Here is a 27,495-nt window from a genome sequence, read left to right on the forward strand (position 1 = left end):
TGAGTTGTTGGAATTTTATTAATACCCTCATTCAATATTTGAGGGCCTCTCACAAGCCAGTTGCCATTATAGCCCTTGGGCATACCAACACCGGCTCCCAATGTGAGCCGACGGTCTCTGGTCAGGTCAGCTGACAGTCCTCCTAGAGCCCCAAAGTCTTTCTAATGGTGGATATCCTTCCCCTTGCAATGGCTGCCTAGGGGCACATAGTACAAAGAATTTAGACAAACCGCTCTCTTCCTTACTCACATTTAATGATGAAGCTGGGTCCCTGACCTCTTCCTAACCTCCACTGGCCCCAGTCTTCCTGCTTCATGGCCAGGCCCTCAGGCTCTGTCTCTGATTAATTTATGCCTCCTGAAGGGAGTCAGCCTTATTACTGCCTTCCTATAGGATCCCTCCTTCCATTGGGGGGATGATGGTCCCACCTGACTTGGGCCACTTGGGGAAACAATGAAGCATGGAGTTGCTTTCCAAGGCCCTTCACAGCAGCTTTTCCACCTCTGGTCCCAACTGGCCCTAACGCTGATGGGGTCCATCTCTACCCACTACAGCTCACCCTCTACTCAGCTCAGACTACTCAGGGAAAGCCCTGTACTGGGGTCACCACACTTGTTTGAAACTTTGGAGAAGCCTCTGGGCTTTCTACCCCCACCATCCCACAACCTCCCTCCTAGGCACCGTTCTTTTTCCTTTCCCTCTAATCATTTCCTTTCAGACTTGCTTTCCTCTCCTGACCCAGCCCCTTTCTTTAGCTGTCTCTTCTACAGACATCTACTCTGAAGATGCCTTACCTGGAGACTTCTATAATCCATGGTGCAAGGCACCCAGGAGCCTGGTGACATGATGGACGGGGAGATGCTCAATTAGAGCCAGGAGGCTTTCAGTCTAGAAGGGCCTCTGCCAGGTAAGGGGCATCTTTCCAGGAGGAAAACCTTGTTTGGCACGGGTGCTGGGTTACTTATTGGTTATGTCTAACATAAACCTCTTTGTGATGGAATCAACCTTCTGTGGAGCTTGTCAGTCCAGAGCTTGACACATAATTTCATGTCACAGGATTTTTCCTGAATAATACAATAGATACATGTTTTAGCATGAGGATAGTTTAGGGGTGAGAATTCTTATGTTGAAGGCATATAAACTTACTATAGCGATTTAATAACACGAATATTATCTCAAGTCCATTAGTATATTCATCAGTTTGACAGGACTTCTCCCCTGCAGGGATTAACTAACGATGAGACCCATGATCTGACTGAAATCTTTACCGTGCAGTATTTCAATGTGTGGACTGTGAAGTCTTTACTGCACATCACACTTAAAGGGGTTCTCTCCCAAGTGGATCTGCATTCAAGAGATATTTGTTGAATAGTTACTTGTACCAGGCAAGGAGCTGGTACAAGTAACTGTCAGGAGCTGGGGACAAAATGGTGAGCAAAGCATGTGTAACGAGGCGCTCGTGGGGCTCACAGAATTGTTGCAGAAACAGACTCTGGTAAAGGGGGAGGGATGCACTCTGACAGAAGTTCTGACCACACGTTCCACACCTGTAGGGTTTGTCTCCCACGTGGGATCTGATGAAGATAAAGGTAACAAACTCTTACAACATCTCTCCTATCTAATGGTTTCTCTGTGTGAATTGTTTGATAAACTTGATCTATGCTCTGACTGAAGTTCTTACCACACACACTTGTAGAGTTTCTCTCCTCTGTGGACTTTCAGATGAGCATATAAGTCTGTGTTTTCAGAGTTTCACGTTTGTGTGGACTCTCTGCTGCACTTGGCGATCTATGTTCCGACTGAAGCCCTTACCACACTTATCACATGTGTAGAGTCTCTCTCCAGTGTGGGCTCTCTGATGGATGCGAAGGTTGGAGGTCTGAGGGAAGCCCTTGCCGCACTCACACTTAAAAGGTTTCTCTCCTGTGTGAACTCTCCAATGAACACGAAGATTTGTGTTATAACTGAAGCCTTTGCCGCACGTATCACATATGAAAGGTTTCTCTCCAGGGTGAATTCTCTGATGGTAGCGAAGATCTGTGCTTCGACTAAAGCTCTTCCCACATTCAGCACAGTCGTCAAGTTTCTTCGCTGTGTGGAAAAGAGGATGTTTTGAGAAAAAGAAAATGTGAACTAAAAATCTCAATCAAGGCTGCAAGCAATAGGATATCAGACTGGAGAATGTGGAAAACTATCTTAGTTAAAAAACCAACTTGAAGAGTTCTACTAGGATTCAAAGGGAAAGGATCGAGAAAGTGAAATTGTGAAAATGAAATTATGAGAAAAATATTAAGTCGTGAAGGCTAGATCTAGAAGATCTTACAAGTGTGTAGGAGATCCAGAAAGAGAAAACAAATAGAAGAATTCATGAAAGTGTACTTAATCTGAAAGAGACTTTCAATCTAGAAAATCAAATAACCCTCCCCACCAAGTACCATGTAGGAGTTGAAAAAAGGACAAACATATTCACATATCTAGATGAAATTTCTGAATTTCAAAGATCAAGAAAACAAAAGCATATACAACATTTTAAAAAAATAAAACAAGTTACTCCCTTGAAAAGAGAGTAAGATTGGCAGAAGACAATAGTACAAGGTCTCCAGTATCCTGAAGGAAAAAGATGATACTCGATAATTCTAAAACCTCACCTGATGGTTCCTTTACATAGGCAAAAGGAAGATACCCTCAAAAAAGCAAAGACAACCAAAATTAAAATAAAAACTCATGAAGAGGGAAAACACGAAATATAAAAAGTAGAAATAAATAATAAAAATGTAAAAGCTTGGGGTGTCTGGGTGGTTCAGTCAGTTAAGCCTCCAACTTTGGCTTCAGGTCAGGTCATGATTTCATGGTTTGTCAGTATAAGCCCCCCCATCAGGGTCTATGCTGACAGCACAGAGCCTGCTTGGGATTCCCTCTCTTCCTCTTTCTCTGTGCCCTGCTTGTTCTCTCTCTCTCTCTCTCTCTCTCTCAAGATAAACTTAAAAAATAAAGTAAAAGCTTTACCTCCTTTTCACCCAACAAAATCTCATAAAACAATAAGGGAAAACTTCTCTGATCTGAAAGATTCAGAGATGAACAGGCTCAATGACTGGCAAACATGATTACTTAAAAAAAATTTTTTTGCTCACCTAGATATATTCTGTTAAATTTCAAAATTCCAAGGAGAAAAAGATGAAAGTTCTAAATGTTTTCAGAAGGAAGGGGGAAAAAAAGAACAGGTTAAGCAAAAATGAGAGAATTACTAAATGAATGAATCAAATTGGAGTAAGCAATATCAGGAGGTTAAAAACAAAGATAGGATGGCTAAAACATTCTCAGGGAAAAATGATTTTGAATCTAGAGGTCTCTACTCCGCTACACTAGTATCCAAGACTGGGGTGAATATAAATACCCTTACAAACATGTAGAGATTCAGAAAGTTTGTTGGCAAATGAAAAATAGATCCAAGCAAAAAACAGATGTGGGATTTAAGAAATTATGGAAAAAATTAAAGCCACCTTAATCTCTGAAAAAATAAAGACACGATGTAAAAAAATTAAGAATTATATCTTGTTTCAACTAAACACAGGCCATGGGGAAAAGGGTGTGTGTGTGTGAGAATGCTAAGTGAAAGTTTAATAGGTCTGTATTGTTCTGGAAAGTAGAAGTTATAAAGAACTGTTTAACACTTGCCACTGACAGAAAAATATAACTTTTAAAACATGTTAAAATCTTAAGGGTAATTAAAGAATAAAAATGGAGGGGAAAAAGGAAAGTAACAATTCATTTAGAACTCCCAAATAAGGGAAGGGGGTGAGGAATTAGAATGCATAAAATGTCAGGAATCAGGGGCGCCTGGGTGGCTCAGTCGGTTAAACGTCCGACTTCGGCTCAGGTCACGATCTCACGGACCGCGAGTTCAAGCCCCACGTCGGGCTCTGGGCTGACGGCTCAGAGCCTGGAGCCTGCTTCTGATTCTGTGTCTCCCTCTCTCTCTGCCCCTCCCCCGTTCATGCTCTGTCTCTCTCTGTCTCAAAAATAAATAAAACCTTAAAAAAAAATGTCAGGAATCATAATTACAGTAAATGTAAAAGGACTAAATTCCCCAAGAGTCTTAAAGACTCCAAGATTAGGTTTAAAAATACAGCCATTTTCAGCTTGCAAGAGACAAATCTATACCAGGCAAATGCCAACTAGGAGAACAGATGAACAACATTAATATCTGACAAAGCAGAATTCAAGGCAAAACACACTAGGGGATTTCTGAGGAAGATGGTGCAGTAGGAGGACCCAGTTCACCTCATCCATGGCCACAACTAGATAACACTCATATCAGTATAAGTAACCCAGAAAACAACCCAAAGAATGGTAGAACAAACTCTACAACTCAATGTAAAGAAGAAGCACATCAAAGAGGGTATAAATAATATGGCAGGGAGCTAAACATAAATTGTGGGATACCCGAGGAAGGGAGGGAGCAACAGGCGTGGAGAAGGGGGAAAAAGATGATCACACTAGGGAACCTGTACAGGGTACATCAATCGCCATAGCATTTGGCTCTGAAAACTGGAGGGGCCACATTTTGTGGGTTCTTACAACCAGCAGAACTTGAAGCCTGGAACATCAAAAATCAGCAGGCTTTGCTCTGGGAGAGCCCAGAGGGCAACAGGAAACAGAGTCACTGCCGTTAAAGAGCTAGCATGACAGACAACCCATGGAGACGCAGCGTAGAAGCAGCAGCTGGAAAAATGGGGCATACGGGAGGGAGAAAGATATCCAGATCCAGGAGGCACTGAGATCTCCCAACAAAATCAACCCGAGGAGGTTCACACCAGGACACAGTTATCAAAATAGCAGAAAGTAGCGATGGAGAATTTTGAAAGCAGCAAAAGATAAGACAGTTATATACAAGGGAAACCCCATATGGCTATAAGTGGATTTTTCAGTAGAAACTTTGCAGGACAGAAGGGAATGGCATGATATGTTCAAAGTGGTGAAAGAAAAAAAAATCTACAGCCAAGAATACTCTATCCACTAAGGCTATCATTGAGAATAAAAGAGAAAGAATTTCCCAAACGGAAGCTAAAGGGGTTCTTGACCACTAAACCAGCCCTACAAGAAATGTTAAAGGGGACTCTGAGTGGAAAGGAAAGATCATAAGAATAAGAAAAGTAGGAAGCACAAAAGCAGTAAAAATAAGTGTATCTGTAAAACTCAGCCAAGGGACTCACAACATAAAAAGATGTAAAGTATGACACCATGTACCTAAAATGTAGGGGGTGGGAAAGAGTAAAGAATGGGCTCAAACTTAAGTGACCACCAACTTAGTGTAGACTGCTATATGCGGAACATGTTATATACAAACCTAATGGTAACCACAAATCAAAAACCAGTAATGTGCAGAAAAGAAAGGAATCCAAGTACATCACTAAAGAAAGCCAACTTACGGTGAGAGAAGAAAGCAATGGAAAAAAGGAACAGATAAGATCTACAAAAACAACCATAAAACAACAAAATGGCAACAAAATATCAATAATTTCTTTGAATGTAAATGGACTAAATGCTGTAATAAAAAGATATAGGGTGATGGACTAGATAATAAAAACAAGACCCATCTATATGCTGCCTCCAGGAGACTCATTTCAGATCTATAGGTACATGAAGATTGAAAGCAAGGGGATGGAGGTGCCTGGGTGGCTCAGTTGGTTAAGTGTCTGACTCTTGATTTCAGCTTAGGTCATGATCTCACAACTCATGAGTTCGAGCCCCACATCAGGCTCCATGCTGACAGTGTAGAGCCCGTTTGGGATTTTCTCTCTCTCCCTCTCTTTCTTCCCCTCTCCCGCTCACACTCTAAGTAAATAAACTTTTTTTTAAAAAACGAGGGGATGGGAAACATTTATCACGCAAATGGATGTGAAAAGAAAGCCAGAGTAGCAATACTTATATCAGACAAAATAGACTTTAAAACAAAGATTGTAACAAGAGACAAGGATATTATGTAATCACCAAGGGGACAATCCAACAAGAAGACATAACAATGGTGAATATTTACACACCCAGCATAGAAGCACCCAAATACATAAAATAGTTAATAACAAACACAAAGAAACTGATAGTAATACAGTACTAGTAGGGGACTTTAACACCTCACTTGCATCAATGGACAGGTTATCTAAAAGGAAAATCAATAAGAAAACAGTCACTTTGAATGACACACTAGACCAGATGGATTTAGTAGATATATTCAGAACATTCCATTCTAAAACATCAGAATACACATTCTTTTCAAGTGAACATGGAACATTGTCCAGAATAGATCACATATTAGGCCACAAAACAAGTATCAACAAATTCAAAAAGATCAAAGTCATACCATACATCTTTTCTGACCACAATGCAATGAAACTGGAAATCAACCACAAGAAAAAATCTGGAAAGAGCACAAATACATGGAGGTTAAATAACGTGTTACTAAACAATGAATGGATCAACCAAAAAATCAAAAAATACATAAAGATAAGTGAAAATGAAAACACAATGATTCAAAATCTTTGGGATGCAGCAAAAGCAATTCTAAGAGGGAAGTTTACAGCAGTACAAGCCTACCTCAGGAAGCAAGGTTGGGAATAGGGTTAGGGTGAGGGTTACACAACCTAACCTTACACCTATAGGAGCTAGAAAAAGAAGAAAAAAATCCAAAACTAGCAGAAGGACAGAAATTATAATAAAGATTAGAGCAGAAATAAATGATACAGAAACTAAAAAAAAAAAAAACAATAGAACAGATCAATGAAACCAGGAGCTAGTTCTTTGGGAAGATCAACAAAATCAATAAGCCTCTTGCCAGACTCATCACAAAAAAAGAGGACTCAAATAAAATCAGAAACAAAAGAGGAGAAATAACAATCAACACCACAGAAATACAAAGGATTGTAAGAGAATATTATGAGAAATTATATGCTAACAAATTGGACAACCTAGAAGAAATGGATAAATTCCTAGAAAGCTACCTAGGAATTGCTAGATTGAACTACCTTCAATCTACCAAAATTGAAGCAGGAATAAATAGAAAATTTGAACAGACCAATTACCAGCAGTGAATTGAATCAGTAATCAAAAAACTCCCAGAAAAAAAAAAAAAAAAAAAAAAGCCCAGGACCAGTTGGCTTCACAGATTAATTCTGCCAAACATTTAAAGAAGAGTTAATACCTGTTCTTCTCAAACTTTTCCAAAATATAGAAGGGAAAGAAAATTTGCAAATTCATTCTATGAGGCCAGCATTACCCCAATTCCAAAACTAGACAAAGACATCACAAAAAAAGAGAACTATAGGACAATACCTCTGATGAGCACAGATACAAAAATATTAGCAAACCGAATCCAACAATACATGAAAAAATCAATCACTATGATCAAGTGGGATTTATTCCTGGATGGCAAGGGTGGTTCAATTTTCACAAATCAATTCAATGTGACACATCACATCAATAAGAGAAAGGATAAAAACCATACGATCATTTCAATAGACACAGAAAAAGCATTTGACAAAGTACAACATCCAGTCATGATAAAAACACTCAACAAAGTAGGTTTAGAGAGAACATATCTCAACATAATAAAAGCCTTATATGAAAAACCCACAGTGAACATCCAACTCAATAGGGGAAAACTGAGAGCTTTCCTCCTAAGGTCAGGAACAAGACAAGGATGTCCACTCTCACCACTTTTATTCAACATAGTGATGGAAGTCCTAGCTGCAGCAATCATACAAGATAAAGGAATAAAAGGCATCTAAATTGGTAAGTGAGAAGTAAAACTTTCACTTTTTGCAGATGACAAGATACTACATATAGAAAACCCTAAAGACTACACCAAAAAACTATTAGAACTGATACATAAATCCAATAAAGTTGCAGGATACAAATGCAATATATAGCAATCTGTTGCATTTCTATACACTAATAACAAAGTGTCCGAAAGAGAAATTAAGAAAATAATCTCATTTACAATTGCACTAAAATGAATAAAATACCTAGGAATAAGCTTAACCAAGGAGGTAAAAGACCTATACTCTGAAAACTATAAGACATTGATCAGAGAAATTAAAGACAACACAAATAAATGGAAAGATACAGCATGGTCACGGATTGGGAAAACAAGTATTGTTAAAATGTCCATGCTATCCAAAGCTTTTAGAATGTTGTTCAAACTGGGACGCCCAGGTGGCTTAGTTGGTTAAGCATCTGACTCTTAATTTTGGCTGAGGTCATGATCTCACGGTTCACGGGATCAAACCCCACGTTGTCTGTACTGACAGCATGGAGCCTCCTTGGGATTCTCTCTCTCCCTCTCTGCCCCACTCACATGCTTTCTCTAAATAAATAAATAAACTTAAAAAAGAATATTGTTTGAACTTAAGTGACCATCAACTTAATATAGATTGCTATAGAGGTGCCCAGGTGGCTCAGTCGGTTGAGCATCCAACTTCAGCTCATGTCATGATCTCACAGTTTATGAGTTCAAGCCCTGTTCCAGGCTCTGTGCTGACAGCTCAGAGCCTGGAGCCTGCTTTGGATTCTGTGTCTCCCTCTCTCTGCCCCTCCCCTGCTTGTACTCTGCCTCTCTCAAAAATAAATAAACATTAAAAAAAAATTTTTTTATCCTCAAAAAACTAAAAATAGAACTACCCTACAACCCAGCAATTGCACTACTAGGCATTTATCCAAGAGATACAGGTGTGCTGTTTCGAAGGGACACATGCACCCCCATGTTTACAGCAGCACTATCAACAATAGCCAAAGTGTGGAAAGAGCCCAAATGTCCATCGATGGATGAATAGATAAAGAAGATGTGGTATATATATACACAATGGAGTATTACTCGGCAATCAAAAAGAATGGAATCTTACCATTTGCAACTATGTGGATGGAACTGGAGGGTATTATGTGAAGTGAAATTAGTCAGAGAAAGGCAAAAAATCATATGACTTCACTCATATAAGGACTTTGAGACAAAACAGATGAACATAAGGGAAAGGAAACAAAATAGTATAAAAACAGGGAGGGGGACAAAACAGAAGAGACTCATAAATATGGAGAACAAACTGAGGGTTACTGGACGGGTTGTGGGAGGGGGGATGGGCTAAATGGGTAAGGGGCACTAAGGAATCTACTCCTGAAATCATTATTGCACTATATGCTAACTAATTTGGATATAAATTTTAAAAAATAAAAAATAAAACAATAAAAAAAATTTTAATAAAAAAATAGATTGCTATCTACACAGTCTATGATGATAACCACAAATCAAAAACCTAAAATAAATACACAAAAAATAAAGAGAAAAGAATCCAATCATAATGCTAAAGAAATCCAGTAAGCCACAAAGGAAGAGGGCAAGACAAGAGGAAAGGAATAGAGAAGAACTATAACCAGAAAAAAAAAAAAATGGCCATAAGTACATGCTTATCTATAATTACTTTAAATGTAAATAGACTAAATGCTCCAATCAAAAGACAGGGTGACTGAATGGATTAAAAAACAAGACCCATCTATATGCTGCCTATGAGAGACTCACTTCAGACCTAAAGACTCAAAGAGACTGAAAGTGAAGGAATGGAAAACAATACCCGTGCAATAAAAAGGGAAAAAGAGCTGGAGTAACAATACTGATATCAGACAAAATAGACGTTAAAACAAAGGCTGTAGCAAGAGACAAATAGGGTAGTACATAATGATAAAGTGATCAATCCAACATGAGGGTATAGCAATTGAAAATATCTATGCACCCAATATAGGAGCACCTAAATACATAAAGCAAATAGTAACAGACATAAAGGGAAAAAATGACACTAATACAGCAATAGCAGGGGACTTTCACACCTCACTTAAATCAATAGATGGATGATCAAGACAGAAAATCATTAAGGAAACAGTGCTTTGGAAGATACATTAGACCAGACAGACCTAACAGATATATACAGAATGTTCTATCTAAAAACAGCAGTATACACATTCTTTTTGAGTGCACTTGGAACATTCTCCAGGATAGATCACGTTAGTCCACAAAATAAGTCTCAATAAATTTAAGACTGAAATCACATCAAGCATGTTTTCTGACCAAACGATATGAAACTAGAAAACAACACTAAGAAAAAAAAAACACGAAAAAACACAAACACACAGAGGCTAGACAACATGCTACTGAACACCAATGGATCAATGAAGAAATCAAAGAGGAAACAAAAAATACTTGGAGACCAATGAAAATGAAAACATAATGGTCCAAAATCTTTGGAACACAGCAAAAGGAGTTCTAAGAGGGAAGGTTATAGAGATGCAGGCCTACCAAAAGAAACAAGAAAAATCTCATATGAACAATCTAACCTTATACCTAAAAGAATTAAAAAAAGAACAAACCCTTGGGTTAGGAGAAAGTAGGAAATAATAGAGTGGAAATATATGATACAGATAAAAAAAAAATAGAAAAGATCAATGAAACCAAGAACTGTTCTTTGAAAAGATAAAAAAAAAAAAAAAAGCTGAGAAACCTTTAGCCATACTCATCAGGAATAAAACAGAACTGAAATAAATAAAATCAGAAATGAAATAGGAGAGGTAATAACTGAGACCACAGAAATACAAAGAATTATAAGACACAACTATTAAAAAATTATATGCAAACAAATTGCACATCCTAGGAGAAATGGATAAATTCCTAGAAACACATTCATCCAAAACTAAATCTGAAAGAAATAAAACATCTGAACAGACTGATTACTACTGATTCAATTAACAAAATTGAATTGGTAAATTCCCAACAAATAAAAGTCTGGGACCAGATAGCTTCACAGATAAATCCTGCCAAACATTTAATGAAGAGCTAATACCTGTTCTTAAACTATTCTAGAAAATAGAAGAGGAAAGAAAGCCTCCAAATTCATTCTATGAGACCAGAATTACCTGGATACAAAGATAGACAAGACACTATAAAAAAAGAAAACTCTAGGCCAATATCCCTGATGAACACACATGTAAAAATCCTCAACAAAATAATAAGCAAATCAAATTCAACAATACAATTAAAAGGATCATTCACCATGATCAAGAGGGATTTATTCCAAGGATGCAAAAGTGGTTCAATATTCTCAAATAAGTCAATGTGATACATCACATTGACAAGAGAGAGGATAAAAACCACCGGATTATTTCAATAGATGCAGAAAAGGCATCTGACAAAGTAAAACATCCATTCATGATAAAAACTCTCAACAAAGTAGGTTTGGAGGGAAAATATCGCAACATAATAAAGGCCATAAATGATAAACACAGTGTTAACATCATACTCAATGGTGAAAAACTGAAAGCATTTCTTCAAAGATCAGGAACAAGACAAAGATATCTACTCCCACCACTTCTATTCAACATAGTAGGGGAAGTCCTAGCTGCAACAATTAGACAAGAAAAAGAAATAAAAGGCATCCAAATTGATGAGGAAGTAAAATTGTCACTATTTACAGATGACATGATATGATATGTTTAAAAACGCCACCAAAAAACCCTTCTAGAGCTGATAAATGAATTCAGTAAAGTTGGAGTTTACAAAATTAATATACAGATATCTGCTGCATTTCTTTTTTATCTTTGCATTTCTATACACTAATAATGAAGTAGCAGAAAGAAAAATTAATCCCATTTACAACTGCACCAAAAAGAATACCAAGGAATAAACTTAACCAAAGACATGAAAGATGTATACTCTGAAAATGATAAGACATTGATGAAGGAAACTGAAGACAACATAAACAAATGGAAAGATATACGTGCTCGTGGATTGGAAGAATTAATATTGTTAAAATGCCCACTGTACCCAAAGCAAGCTACCAATGAAATCCTAATCAGAATACCAATACTATTTTTCATGGCAGAACAAATAATCCTAAAATTCATATTGAACCACAAAAGATCTTGAACAGCCAAAGCAATCTTGAGAAAGAAGAATAAAGCTAGAGGTATCACAATCCCAGATTTCAAGATATACTACAAAGCTACAGCAATCAAAACAGTGTGATACTGGCACAAAAATAGACACAAGATCAAAAGAATAGGATAGAGAGCCCAGAAACAAACCCACGCCTATATATATGGTCAATCTATGACAAAGGAGGCAAAAATATACAACGGGGGAAAGATAGTCTCTTCAATACTGGACAGCTACATGCATAAAAATGAAATTGGACCACTTTCTTATACCATACACAAAAATAAACTGAAAATGGATTAAAGACTTAAATATGAGACCCGAAACCATAAAATTCCTGAAGGAAAACATAGGCAGTAATCTCTTGGATGTTAGCCTTAGCAACGTATTTATGGATATGTCTCCTGAGGCATGGGAAACAAAAGCAAAAATAAACTATTGGGGCTACACCAAAATAAAAAGCTTTTCATAGCAAAGGAAACCATCAACAAAACAAAAAGGCAACCAATTGAATGAGAGAAGATATTTGCAAATGACACATCCGATAAGGGGTTAATATCCAAATATTTAAAAACTTCTACAACTCAACACCAAAAAAACAATCTGATTAAAAACGGACAGAAGATGCGATTAGACATTGTTCCAAAGAAGACATCCAGATGGCCAACAGACACAGGAAAAGATGTTCAACATCACTCATCATCAGGGAAATCCAAATAAAAACCACAATGAGATATCACCTCATACTGGTCAGAATGGCTAGTACCAAACAGAGGGAATTAAGTGTTGGCGAGGATCTGGGGAAAAGGGAAGCCTTATGCTCTGTTGGTGAGAATGCAAACTGACGCAACTACTATGGAAAACAGGATGGAGGTTCCTCAAAAATTTAAAAACAGAAATATCATAGGATCCAGTAATTCCACTACTGGATATTTACCCAAAGAAAATGAAAACATTAATTCAAAATGATATATACAGCCCTATGTTCACTGCAGCATTATTTACAATAGCTGAGATATGGAAGTAATCCAAGAGTCCACTGGCAGATGAATGGATAAGGAAAATGAGGTATATACATATACAATGGAATATTACTTATAAAAAAATAAGATCTTGCAATTTGCAATAGCATGGATGGAGAATACTATGCTAAGTGAAACAAGTCAGACAAGAAAGACAAATACTATATGATTTCACTTATATGTGGAATCTAAAAAACAATACAAACGAAGTAACAGTAACAACAACAACAACAACAACAACAAAAACCCACAGAACAGATTCATAAATAGAGAACAAACTGGTGGTTGTCAGAGGGAAGATGGAAAGGGGGATGGGCAACATAGGTGAAGGGGATTAAGAGGTACAGACTTCCAATTAGAAAATACATAAGTCATGGAGATGAATACTACAGCATAGGGACAGTCAATAATATTGTAACAACATTGCATAGTGACAGATGGTAAGTGCACTTATCATGGTGATCATTGTGTAATGTATAGAATTGTCAAATCACTATGTTGTACACCTGAAACCAATACAACATTGTATGTCGACTATATTTCAATAAATTTTTTTTTAAATAGTGATTTGGATACTCTGATATTTGAATCTCAAGCCCTTACTTAGTTAAAAACTTTAAGAGCCCACAGATTTTAAACACCATGGTAGCAAAAATCCTCCAAAGAGTGGTTGTCGTCACCCACTAAGACCAGGTTGTCATAGATTTCCAGCATCACCTCTTTATGTAGGGCCCTTTGTGTGGGGTCTAGTTGCCTCCACTCCTCCTCAGTGAAGTCCATGGCCACATCCTTGAATGTAACAGGTTCCTAAAATACCAAAGAACAGTAATTCCTCTTAAGCATTTACACCAATGATTGTGGTACAAAAGGCTAAACTTGGGAACACTGACAAAGGTAGACAGAATAAAGAAAACTTCAGAGTTCTGCCCCAAGACATAAGAATAATTAAAAGAGAGGTGCCTGGGTGGCTGAGTTGGTTAAGCGTCCAACTTCAGCTCAGGTCATGATCTTGTGGTTCATGGGTTCAAGCCCCGCGTCGGGCTCTGTGCTGACAGCTCAGAGCCTGGAGCCTGCTTTGGATTCTGTGTTTCCCTCTCTGTCTGCCCCTCCCCTGCTCATGCTCTGTCTCTCTCTCTCAGAAATAAATAAACATTAAAAAATTAAAACATTTTAAAAGATAACATCTTATGCAGAGGTTCACTAACCCTAATAATACGAAGAGCTCTTAAAAGTCAATTAGAAGAAAAAATTGGCATTCTCTCTCTCCCCCTCTCTCTGCTCCTTCCCCACTCATACGTGCACTCTCTGAAAATAAATAAGCTTAAAAAAAAAACCGTACAAGTGAAAAGTGATCTGAATAATCTCTAAAAGAAAAATAAATGGCCAATAAACACCAGGTAAAAACTTCGGAGAACAATTTGGCGGTATCTATCAAACATATACTTTGATCTAACATTCCCAATTCTAGAAATTTATCCTCATTAAGATAATCAATGACTTCCTTGCTAATAGATCCAATGGAAAGCTTTCAAGCTTTTTTATGCTTGACTTTTCACATTATTTGGCTCCACCCACATGGTCTTCCTCAAAACTCTCTCCTCCTAGAGCCTGGATATTATAGTAACCCAGTTTTTCTCCTGACTCTCTGATCACTCTTTCTCAATCTCTTTTTCTACTCATCAATGTTGGGGTTCCCAGGCCCTCCTCTCGCTCTCCCTATGTGATCTCTTCTATTCTGACAACTTCAAATGCTTTCAAATGCTGGCAACTCTCAAATGCACTTTGGCAGCCAAGACCTCAAGCCAGACCTAGAGTTCCAGACCCCATTAGCTACATGATGAACATCCAGTGTGAAGTAGGTAATCGATTAATATCTACCAAATGAAATAAATACTCACCTGCATGTTTCAAAGCCATCTAAATCAACCTGCTCAATTCTGACTTTATCTCCCTTTCCAGATCTGCTTCCCTCCCAATGTTCCCTAATTCAGGCAACCACACCTCCACCACTCAGATGTTCAAGTCAGCAAAAGAGGCACCATCATTTCCTTCCTCTGTGTCCTCTCTCACACCTGCTCCATCACTAAATCTTCCTAAAGATCTCTCTTCTCTCTGCTGACACCACTTTTCTGAGCCACCACCTCACCTCTGCCTCCTAACTGGTCTATACCATCTTGCCTCCCTGCAACATAACCTCTACTCTGGCCCCTCTTATTGTGACCAGTCCTTAAATAGTTGTGTTCCTCAAGGCTTTTCTCTAGTTACCTTCTTTTTCTTCTTTTGTCACATATTGGCTGGATGATCTTAACCAAACCCATGACTTTAAACTCATAAATTTGTATCTTTAACCTGGATCTGTCTCAGACCTTGATATCTTTCTTCTAGACTTCTTTAATTGGATGTCCCAGAGGCACTTCAAAGTGTCTTCTAACTCCCCCTCCACACACACACACACAAACACACAAGTACATACGCATTCCATCTCCTCTGTTTCTTATCACAGTGAAGAGCTCACCATTCACCCAGCCGCCCAAAACTTGTGTTGCAGCCTTAACCAGGCCCCTTTCCCCCACTCCCCACAACTATACACAGACCCATAGTGTTTTATCTGTTTTAGATACAAACTTGAAGATGTCCACATTCTTTATATACTTATTTATCTACACAGCCAGCTTCCATTTCATTTCAAAGTTATAGTTCAACATTAAGTTCACTGAACTCTGCCTAATTAGGCACGCTAACAGATACATTTATTATTAAACAAATCTAAGGATCCCTTGATCTATCATTCTTTTTTGGCAACCCAGCAACTTTAAGCACCCTAAGTCTAAGGAATTTTTCACCTTATGAATCTGTGTGTCCTCAAGATAAAAGCCAGAAACTTGCTTGCCAGCATCCCTCGTAGCTTGATCAGCCAACCAGAGGTACTTGCACAAGTTTTTAATTCAGAAGCTAATGGTTGGAAAGAGTAAGGACGGCATCAGAGGCATCTAGTTACAGAAGCAGTCGAAGCAAATGTTCTAGGGGTGGTGTTTGCAGCCCTGGGTCAGCAGTGCAAACTGAGTGCCCAGCAGAAGTGGTTGCTCCATTGGGATGGTCCAACTGTGGGATTTGAGCATCGTTCCAAATTGTGTGGCTTCCAGGCCTGTCTTTCTGGCCTTTGAAGAGAGTCTGCGAGCTACCAAATATCCCTCAATAAATTCCTTTTAGCTAATGAGGATTTTGGCTATTTGAACAGTTGGCATTAGAAAATCTATTACTTATGTAATCATAGCAAGTGAAAAAGGAAAACTTATGTGATCATCTCACAGGATGGCAAAACAACATTTAATAAAATAAACTTCTGTGTCAACTATACTTCAATTAAAAGAAAGAAAAAAGAAAATAAACGTCCAATTTAAAAACCCTTCTAAAGGACAATGGTTTAGGTAGTTGGGATGCATCGGTGAAATAAACAGAGGAAATATAAACCAAAATGAGAATAACATATCAACATGCGATGATGATTTTTTTTAAAACAACAGCCATTTGCTTAGGAGTTCAAAACCCTTCTGATCATATTGATGATCTTTTGACCCGCATTTTCACAAAATTTATAGTTCTTACTTGCTAGGAAGATATCATTCCTATTTTCAAGCAAACTTTTAGATTCTTGAACTATCTTATAGGCTAACTACTGACTGTAAACATAGCTGCATTCATACCCAAATAGAGTGGCTAGGTATTAAAACGCCCTTGATAAGAACTGGCAGTTTGCACAATAGACGAGCATGTGTCCTATGAACTGAAAATGATTTTGTGGGATTAATGAAAAGCTAGTGCTTTTCTTCCCAATTACTGTACTATAAAACAACCAATATGAATAAGGATGTGACAGATCTTTTAGTGTGCTTATTTGTATTTATTATGGTTCTAGAAGAAAGATTAAGTTGTACTGTAGGAAGACTCTAAGAATGAAATTCAATGCCTTTTATAAAGATTTAAAATAATTCACTAATGATTTGTCAATCTTGAAATTCAAACATCAGCATCAATAATATTCAGTGTATAATAATCATAACTCATTTTCTAGGACTATGTATTATATGGGACTTAAAGACTGAAAATTAATAAAGGAAACCTCGGTTAGAATGGAGTCAGGAGGCCAGCAGGGGGAGCTCTCACACAGTACCAGCGGATCAACTGCAGACCCAACAGGAGAAGCACCTGTACCTTGCAAGCCCACACTACTTTAGCTACTACTTCGCTATCCCAGCAGAAGGAAGAAAGGTTTCCTCCTTCCCTGACAACAGCCCAGCCAATGAGAGGCTGTCACAACTCAGCCACTATATGGGGCACCTGGGTGGCTCAGTTAAGTGTCTGGCTCTTGATTTTGGCTCAGGTCATAATCTCACAGTTCATGAGATCGAGCCTCACATCAGGCTCTGCACTGATAGCATGGAGCCTGATTGGGATTTTTTCTCTCTCCTCTCTCTGCTCCTTCCCTGCTTGTGCGTGGGTGCTATCTCTCGCGCACGCGCTCTCTCTCTCTCTCTCTCTCTCTGAAAATAAATAAATAAACTTTAAAAAGCCACTATTCAAAATTCCTAGTTTACTCCAATGGACTTTTTGTTTATAACAGCCCTCCCAACTTCCCCCACCCCCTTCCTCTATAAAAGAGCATTCCTCTCCTTTGTTCGATAGACTTGACTATGGCTTTGCCTTAGCTTGCTTGTCTCTGGTTGCAATTCTCTGCTATTCTTGAATAAACCCATTTTTTTGCTGGTAAAATAAGTGGTAGTTTTAATAAGACATATTTAAGACATATGTTCTAGATAACTAGCCCCTATCTTAATGCTGTTTCTCAATCATCACAAACTTATTTCCTATACGTCATTTGTTATCATGCAGTGAATTAATGCAAAATTGCTACATCCAGAGATATAGCAACCTCAGAAACAAAGCTGATCGAAATAAATTCCCAATAATTAGGCGTGTTCATACAGTAGCCCTCATTTTCTTTCTTTCTCTTTTTAATGTTCATGTATTTTTGAGAGAGAGCGAGTGCGAGTGGGGGAGGTACAGAGAAAGAGGGGAACAGAGGATCCAAAGCGGGCCCTGCACTGATAGCAGAAAGCCCAATGTGGGGCTAGAACTCACAAACCATGAGACCATGCCTGAGACAAAGTAGGACGCTCAACCAACTGAGCCACCCAGTTGCCCCTGTATCACCCAATTTCAATTCTTAATCATGAGAAGCGTTTGGGAACTCCCTGTAAAAATGAAAATATTCACATGGGTCTTGAATATAGAAACAATGCTAATATTTTGGCTTGGTCTTGAATATCAGGATATTGACAATATTTGTTAAAGAGTCTGTTTTATAAATTTACAAATATAAAATTGGATTTATCTGTAGTCAATAATGAATAATCACATCAGTTACATTTTGTTATTTTCTAAAATGCGTTCCTAAATATAATAGAGATGTATCATTATAAATGCCTAAAGCCACAGTTTTTAACGCCCAACACGAGGTTTTATTTCGGCTGTTAAAGAAAAAGCAACATCAAGTGTATATACAGCTGTACCACTACCAAGTATGTGGAAAAACCACTGGCAGTGTTGAAATGTCTCATGTTTATAAAGATCCTACACTCAGTGAGCAGTACTAACACACATAAATTAACTGCTGATATAAATATATAGTCTAAGTCTCTGTTCTGGTTGATCTTATGTAAAGAAAGTACAACCTCTGGTTCTTCTTCATATTCCTTGTTTCTAGAATGTCTGTGCAATACAGCTGTACTACCACTTGGTTGGGGATTTTTTTCTCAATGCTGCATACTCTCTTTACATATATAAAACCCCACCGATGTAGCTCACTAGTTTGGCAGAGTGCTAGCTTGCATTCTAGGCTAGACAACTTAAATTATGACCTCCCCCCCACACCAGGGTATGTACTAATATAATTACTATTCATATATGGTAAGAAAACTTGATAATAAAACAACAAACATCTCTAATAACCCTCTGCCCCCCAAAAGGGAGTCACACTTCATTTGCTATTTTTTTCTGATAACAAAAGTGCTATAGAAAATAAGAGAAAACTACAGGAAAAAAAAATACAAAATACATAATTGCATTTTCCAAAAGAACTGCTATTTATATTCTGGCATACATATGTAGATTTTTTAATTGGGAATATTCTTTACAGCTTAAAAATAATTTTCTCTTAAAATATGAACATGTTCCCTTGTTAGTAACTCTTCTTCTACACCTTGTTAATAGCGACAGAGTGGTTCATGTTATGGTTACATCATTATTTATTTAACAATTTCCCTATATTGAACACCTCAACTCCTTCCCAATTTTTATTACCATACTGATACTGCAAGTTTTATCACTGTATTTCAAATGTATTTACTTATCAACTTTTTCCTTTGGGTAGATTCCTACAAGTAGGATTGCTAGGTCAAAGATATAGGCACTTTAAAGACTTCTGACACATATTTCCCAAAGCCCTCCAAAAAGTTTGTGGCAAAAGGACATTTAATTTAAAAGTATTTGGCAGTCTCAGTTTACCAGAAAGTGTTTTTAAAAAACACATACCTGGAGGCGCCTGGGTGGCTCAGTTAGTTAAGAGTCCAACTCTTGATTTCGGTTCAGGTCATGATCTCATGGTTTGTAAGTTCAAGACCTATGTCAGGCTCTGCGCTGACAGCATGGAGCCTGCTTAGGATTCTCTCTCTCCCTCTCTCTTTCTGCCCCTCCCGCACTTATGTGCGTGCACTTTCTTTCAAATAAATTTTTAAAAAGCACTAAAAAACACCTATCTGCCAATTTGATAGGTGGCAAAAATGCCATTTCATTATATTATAATTAACATTTCTTGGATTACTAGTGAAGTTGAAAAATACTAAACCAGATGTAAAAATATTTATAAGTTCACCACAAAACACCTAGGAATAAACCTATCCAAAGAGGTGCAAAATTTGTACACTGAAACCTATAGAAAGCTATAAAAGAAATTGAAGAAGACATTAAAAAATGGAAAAACATTCCATGCTTATGGATTGAAAGACCAAATAATGTTAAAATGTTGATACTACCTAAAGCAATCTCCACATTCAATGCAATTCCTATCAAAATAACATCAGCATTCTTTACAGAGCTAGAAGAAACAATCCTAAAATTTATACAGAACCAGAAAAGATCCCAAATAGCCAAAGCAATCCTAAAAAGAAAACCAAAGCTGGAGGCATCACGATTCCAGACTTCAAGCCATATTACAATGCTGTAATCCTCAAGACAGTATGGTACTGTCACAAAAACAGACACATAGATCGGGGCGCCTGGGTGGCGCAGTCGGTTAAGCGTCCGACTTCAGCCAGGTCACGATCTCGCGGTCCGTGAGTTCGAGCCCCGCAACAGGCTCTGGGCTGATGGCTCGGAGCCTGGAGCCTGTTTCCGATTCTGTGTCTCCCTCTCTCTCTGCCCCTCCCCCGTTCATGCTCTGTCTCTCTCTGTCCCAAAAATAAATTAAAAAAAAAGTTGGAAAAAAAAAAAAAACAACAGACACATACATCAATGAAACAGAATAGAGAACCCAGAAATGGACCACAAAAGTATGGCCAACTAATCTTTGACAAAGCAGGAAAGAATATCCAATGGAAAAAAGACACTCTCTTCAGCAAATAGTTGGGAAAACTGGACAGTGACATACAGAAGAATAAACTTGGGCCACTTTCTCACACCATACATAAAAACAAACTCGAAATGGATGAAAGACCTAAATGTAAGACAGGAAGCCATCAAAATCCTAGAGGAAAAAACAGGCAACAACCTCTTTGACGTTGGCTGCAGCAAATTCTTACTTGACACGTCTCCAGAGGCAAGGGAAACAAAAGCAAAAATGAACTATTGGGACCTCATCAAGATAAAAAGCTTCTTCACAGTGAAGGAAACAATCAGCAAAACTAAAAGGCAACTGATGGAATGGGAGAAGATATTTACAAATGACATATCAGATGAAGGGTTAGTATCCAAAATCTATAAATAACTTATCAAACTCAACACCCCAAAAACAAATAATCCAATGAAGAAATGGGCAAAGACATGCACAGACGGTTTTCCAAAGAAGACATCCAGATAGCTAACAGACACATGAAAAAATGCTCAACATCACTCATCATCGGGGAAACAGAAGTCAAAACCACAATGAGATACCGCCTCATATCTGTCAGAATGGCTAAAATTAACAACTCAGGCAACAACAGATGTTGGTGAAGATGCGGAGAAAGAGGAACATTTTTGCACTGCGGGTGGGAATGCAAACTGGTGCAGGCACTCTGGGAAAACAGTGTGGAGGTTCCTCAAAAAATTAAAAATAGAACTACCATACGACCCAGCAATAGCACTACTAGGTATTTGTCCAAGGGATACAGGTGTGCTGTTTCGAAGGAGCACACGCACCCAATGTTTATAGCAGGGCTATCAACAATAGCCAAAGTAAAGAAAGAGCCCAAATGTCCATCAACTGATGCATGGATAAAGGAGATGTGGTATAAATATATAATGGAATATTACTCAGTGATCAAAAAAAATGAAATCTTGCCATTTGCAACAATGTGGGTGGAACTAGAGGGTATTATGCTAAGCGATATCAGTCAGTCAGAGAAAGACAAATATCATATGATTTCACTCATATGTGGAATTTAAGATACAAAACAGATGAACATAAGGGAAGGGAAGCAAAAATAATATAAAGACAGGGAGGGAGACAAACCATAAGAGACTCAAATACAGAGAACAAACTGAAGGTTGCCAGAGGGGTGTTGGGTGGCGGGATGGCTAAATGGGCAAAGGGCATTAAGGTGGAGACTTGTGGGGCGCCTGGGTGGCTCAGTCAGCTAAGCGTCTGACTTCAGCTCAGGTCATGATCTCACGGTTTGTGGGTTTGAGCCCCGCGTCGGGCTCTGTGCTGACAGCTCGGAGCCTGGAGCCTGCTTCCGATTCTGTGTCTCCCTCTCTCTCTCTGCCTCTCCCCTGCTCGTGCTCTCTCTCTCTCTCTCTCTCAAAAACAAATAAACGTTAAAAAAAAAAAAAAAAAGGACACCTGTTGGGATGAGCAATGGGTGTTATATGCAAGTGATGAATCACTAAATTCTATTCCTGAAATCATTGTTAAACTATGTTAACTAAATTGGATTTAAGCGAAAAAATATATATTTGGGAGTTCGACAGGTCAATCACACTATTTTACTGAAACAAGTAATTTCACCTAACTAGAAACGATGAAAAAGGACTATTCTTTTCCCCAAAAACCGAAAATGAAAACTATAACAAAACCACAGAGTGAGCTGAAATTACAGTGGGAGGCAGCTGGAAGGCATAGGTTTGTCCCACAGAGAGATGCCGACAGCAGCACTATTATCTGACACAGAACCTTGTGCCAGCTGCAGGGTGGGGTGTTTAGACTGACTCTAAGGAACTGGAATCATCCCATGTTAGTAGCATCCTCTAAGCTACTACCAGAAATAGAAGCAAATTCCCTCTGGTGGAAAATTTCTCATAGGACTCATGTATATTAAGATCAATCAGTGAGTTCACAATTTAAGTCACCAAAGGTGAGGGTCAGCAGAAAACAAATTTAGACTACCAACAACTATAGATATTTAAACCACCAGATACGGAATCAGAGCAGCAATACATGAATTAGTTGAAAAAATTAAAAAGGCAACCATAAAACGATCAAGCAAAGAAATTACCTGGAAATCACATTCAACTGTGAAAAAACAACAAACTGAACATCTAAAGAGGGCATTAAAAAGCAACTTCTAGGGGGACCTGGGTGGCTCAGTTGGTTAAGCATCTGACTCTTGATTTTAGCTCAGGGCATGATCTCACAGTTAGTGAGATCGAGCCCTGTGTAGGGCTCTGTGCTGACAGTTCGGAACCTGCTTGGGAATCTCTCTCTCCCTCTCTGTCTGCCCCTCCCCTGTGCTCTCTCTCTTTCTCTCTCAAAATAAATAAATAAACTTAAAAAAAAAAAAGAAACTTCTAAAGAATGGACTTGAGGAAAAAGGAAATTGATCCCAAAAGGCTAAGAAGGAATGGCAAGCAAATAAGTGATAAATATGTACATAAATCCAGACACTGTACAAAATAATAATTCTAATAATATCTAATTTATTAAGTTAAAAAAACAGAGTTAAAATGCAGAAAATAATAGCTTATAAGTCAAGCAAGGATACAATCAGTAACAAAGAGTTTTAAAGTCTCTGCAATATTCTTAAAGTTGTTTATTACCTTTTTTTTTTTTTTTTTGAGAGAGAGTGAGAGAGTGAGCGGGGAAGGGGCAGAGAGAGAGAGAGGGAAAAGGAGAATCTTAAGTAGGTTCAACACTCAGCACAGAGCCCAACGCAGGGCTCAACCTCACAATCCTGAGATCATGATCTGAGCCAAAAGCAAGAGTTAGATGCTTAACCAACTGAGCCATCCAGGCACCCCTGAAAGTTGTTCAAATGTAGACTAGCAAATATATGGTACAATTTCAAGGATAATCACCAAAAGAACAGATTTAGGTTATAAATTTAAAACAACTTAAAAAACTTAAAACACTTAAAAAAACAATATATAAAAAAAATCAAAGGTAAGAAAGGAGAAAAAAGCAAAAAATGGACAAATATAATTAAAATGTAAGACAGTATAAACACATCAAATACATCAATAATTACACTAAATGTAAATAGACTAAACTTGCCAGTTAAAAAAGCAGAGATGATCAGATTGAGGAGGAGGAGGGAGAATTCAGCCTTAAACTGTTAACAAGAGGGGTGCCTGGATTGCTCAGTTGGTTATGCATGTGACTCTTGATTTCTCCTCAGGTCATTATCTCATGGTTCATAGATTCAAGCCCCGAGTCAGGCTCTGTGCTGCCAGTGCAGAGCCTGCTTGGGATTCTCTCTCACCCCCCCCCCCCACTCTGCCCCTCCCCAATTCATGCTCAAACTCTCTCTCTCTCTCTCTCTCGCAAAATAAATAAATAGTTAACAAGAGATATACCTAAAGCATAAGGCCACGAAACAGTTGAAAGTATGGAAAAAGATAAACCAGGCAAATAACAACCAAAAGAAAGAATAGCTATATCAATATCAAACAAAGTAGATTTCTAGATAAAAAGCATCACTAGTGAAAAAAAAGGTCACTACATAGAGATTTTTTTAAAAATCCAATTCTCCATGAAGATATCACAACTCTAAATTTGTATATACCTCTTAAAACATCCATGAATTACATTTTTTTAGGTTTTTTTTTACATTTATTTATTTTTGAGAGACAGAGTGAGACAAAGTGAGAGTGGGGGAGGGGCAGAGAGAGAGGGAGCCACAGGATAGGAAGCAGACTCCAGGCTCTGATCTGTCAGCACAGAGCAAGGCTCAAACCCACAGACCATGAGATCATGACCTGAGCCGAAGTCGGACACTCAACCAACTGACTGAGCCACCCAGGTGCCCCCATGAATTGCATATTTTTAAAGTGTAAATACTGTACAGAGAAACTGACATACCTACTACTCAAAGAAATTCCACACATTTTTTTTTCTCAATTATTGATGGGTCAAGCAAACAAAAATAAATGAATGCATATAGACATTGGCACCTAACATTAAAGAATACATAATTTACTCAAGCACACATGAAACGCTGTAAAAATTGACCATATATTAGGCCATAAGCAATTATCAACAACAAAAAAAGTAAAGACTTGAAAGAGGTATAGAAGTTCATATACTCAAATCTTCTCTTTAAGAAACAAAAGTTCACCGAAGTCTTCCTCGGGCACCCTTCTCTCACACTGATACCACTGACACTTAAATATAGCTTCTTTCATTTTACTTAGTGTATACATGAGTCGTAATCACCACTTTACACATGTATATATAAGTCTCCCTCAAAGAAACCACATACTTTGAAGAACTGTATCTAAGTCAATTTGTCTTGCTCTTACAAATAAAAAGAGCAACCATAACTAAGTGGATAAATGAAGGAGCAACGCGTTAGGTAGAGAACAAACTTAAAAGAGGGCATCAGGCCAGAAGGGAGCATTCTCTTTGGAGTCCTTAATTTCATGGATTAGACCCAGCCCTTTGGATGTGGACGATTTATGCCCAATCCATGGATGAGAAGACCTGTCCATTGACAACATGTACAGCAGACACAAGGGACCTAGAGATGAATACTGGCTTCCCCATTTAATAGCTTATTGAACTTGACAAGTCTCTAAGCCTCACTGGGCCAGTTGATACGTCTGCAAAATGGGAATAATATCCACTTCTCACACCTATTGTGAGAATTAAAAGAAAAGTCAATGTTGAGTGTACCTAGCAGGCAGTAAGTGCTCCATAAAGGTTTCCCTCTCCTTTCCTAAGGGAGAAAGAGGAACTTATGTTCTTCCTCAAGAGTCGGGACTGAAAAAAGGAAAACTGCATCTCACCTGGGAATTGGTCATCTCTTCTTCCTCCTGGGCAAGGTCAGGGAGTTAAGGAGGCAGAGCTGGAGGAGAAAGGAGCCATGAGACATCAAGCCTTCCTTGTAGCTCCCAGAGTGGCCATTGTTTCTGCCTTGTCTGAACCGTTCCCTCAACCATCCTGCCCTATGTTGCTTTCTTTTCTCCACACTGCAGATGGTTCACCATCTCAGCTAACTCGTCTTTCCTCTGTTCTGAGTCAAAACCTCCACGGTCTCTCCCTGTTCTCCGCAAGTGGTCATGTGACCCAAGACTTGCAGCCCCAGCAGCTCCAAAATCCCGTCTTCCTCCACACCCCAGTCTTGGCTCAGTTTTGGCAAGGCTCAGGTCACAGGTGTGCCCCCTCAAGGATGGGTTCCAGCTGCTGTGGAGCTGCGGCCTTCATTCATTACAGCATGGCTGGCTTCTACTGGCTCAGGACAAGCTGGCTCCTACAGCCTGTCCTCGACCGGCATCTTTGTCCTCGGCTCCAAATATCTGTACCCTCCAGCAAGTCTCCGGAAATCCAGCCGGGGTCAGAGTTAACGCTAAGCACCTCTCAGGATACATACCTGCAGGAACTCAGGCTAGGGACCACTGGACACAGGAATGGCAAAGCAGGAGACCTGAGGCACCAAAGAGGGGAGGCCCCCGGGGCACACTGCTCTGTGGGGAGACGCGGGATCGCGGGCCAGACCTGGGGGCGCGCTCAGACCCGAGCGGCCGGCACAGGGTTGTGGAGCCAAACTTCGACTCGGAAAGAGAAAGGGGTCCTGGAGCCACTGGGGCGGCAGATGCCACTAACCCCAGTCGGAGATAAGCAGAGCCAGCTGGAGTGCTTTCGAGTACCTGGAAGGTTCCCACCCTCCACAGCCAAATCTCGGCAGCATATTCTTTTCAGGACCATAGCTCCCGAGGCCCCTGATTTGGAGGTTCAAGTCCCTCCATCGCACCCGCACTCCGATCTCCATCTTCCTGCTAACCCAGGGTGCCCCTGTGAGCCCCAGTCTCTCCGCGAGAAACCGCGGCGATGCGAAGGGCCACCCGGACTCACCAGCCCGCGCCGGCCTGCGCCAAGCCCGCCACCCGGCAGCACTGCGCCTGCGCCGAGCGAGCCCAGGGCACCTCCCACAAGACCCCGCGGCCACCGCCCCACTGCGGCCCCAGGCCGCGGGTGACCGACCTGCGTGGTCCCAGGGTCTGCGGAGGTTCCTCGGCCAGCCCTGTCGGTGCGGAGGTGGGGGTAGAAAAGTCACTTTAAAAATATATATATATTTATTTGAGAGAGAGAGAGAGAGAGAGAGAGAGAGAGAGCACCAGCAGGGAAGGGAACAGAGGATCTGAAGCGGGCTCTGCCTGGACAGCAGAGAGCCCGATGGGAGGGCTCGAACTCACAAACCTCAGATCATGGCCTGAGCCCAACTCATCTGCTTACCTATTGGAGCCACCCAGGCGCCCTGAAAGTCATTTTTAAACTTCAGTTCCTGGGATCCTGCAATGGAAAAACGGCCTCCCTCCTTCGCTGTGGAAGCTAGCCCCGCACCTAGGACCTCGGGGCCCGCGCCTGGCACTAAAGAGTCTGGCTGCTTAGGGGTTGGAACTAAGAGACGGGGATACTGGTGCCCCTCATTTGGCCGGTGGTCCTATCTGGAATGTCACAGCAAAGGCTCCACTGGGCCGGCAGGTATTCTCAGGGTGGCCCTCCCTCCTGCACGGTTTTCTGATGCGTAGCCCCGCCTAGTGTGACCCTTGCTAACCCCCTGGGCCTGCCCCCCCCCCCCCCCCCCCCCCCCCCCCCGCCTCCAGCCAGTACGCTTAAGGTGATGTCCATTTGGCCGTCCCGCTTCCTTCCTGATTCTATACAGGCTTCCAATCTCCTTGCAAGCAGCCCCAATCTCCACGTGGAATCTCTTGGAAACCTTCTCACTTGGTTTTTGGAGCCAAACTCGGGAGGCGCGGGGCTGCTTCTCCAAGGCTGATTCATGGCTGCTGGTTCCCATCCCCACCCCCTCTAACTAA

The 27,495-nt window shown here is 39.7% G+C and overlaps 1 protein-coding gene across 3 annotated transcripts; it reads right to left on the reverse strand.

The window, feature by feature from the left end:
* LOC131504942 (zinc finger protein 214-like) lies at positions 1 to 26,586 on the reverse strand. Of its 3 annotated transcripts, XM_058717895.1 has the most exons (6): positions 26,049 to 26,586; positions 25,465 to 25,523; positions 13,668 to 13,794; positions 1,682 to 2,091; positions 795 to 1,064; positions 1 to 196 (listed from the first exon to the last, which is right to left on the reverse strand). In XM_058717895.1, the coding sequence occupies exons 2-4, from the start codon at positions 25,477 to 25,479 to the stop codon at positions 1,745 to 1,747; spliced, it is 489 nt and encodes a 162-aa protein (XP_058573878.1). In that variant the 5' UTR covers positions 25,480 to 25,523; positions 26,049 to 26,586; the 3' UTR covers positions 1 to 196; positions 795 to 1,064; positions 1,682 to 1,744. The 3 variants fall into 3 exon arrangements, 2 of the variants coding, with proteins under 2 accessions (XP_058573878.1, XP_058573877.1); XR_009258201.1 differs by having other exon boundaries at positions 1 to 1,064; positions 13,705 to 13,794; positions 26,049 to 26,585; XM_058717894.1 differs by having other exon boundaries at positions 1 to 1,064.
* Between the last annotated feature and the right edge of the window lie 909 nt (positions 26,587 to 27,495).

The sequence above is a fragment of the Neofelis nebulosa genome, chromosome 2 (genome assembly GCF_028018385.1).
Source record: "Neofelis nebulosa isolate mNeoNeb1 chromosome 2, mNeoNeb1.pri, whole genome shotgun sequence".
Lineage (NCBI taxonomy): Eukaryota > Metazoa > Chordata > Mammalia > Carnivora > Felidae > Neofelis > Neofelis nebulosa.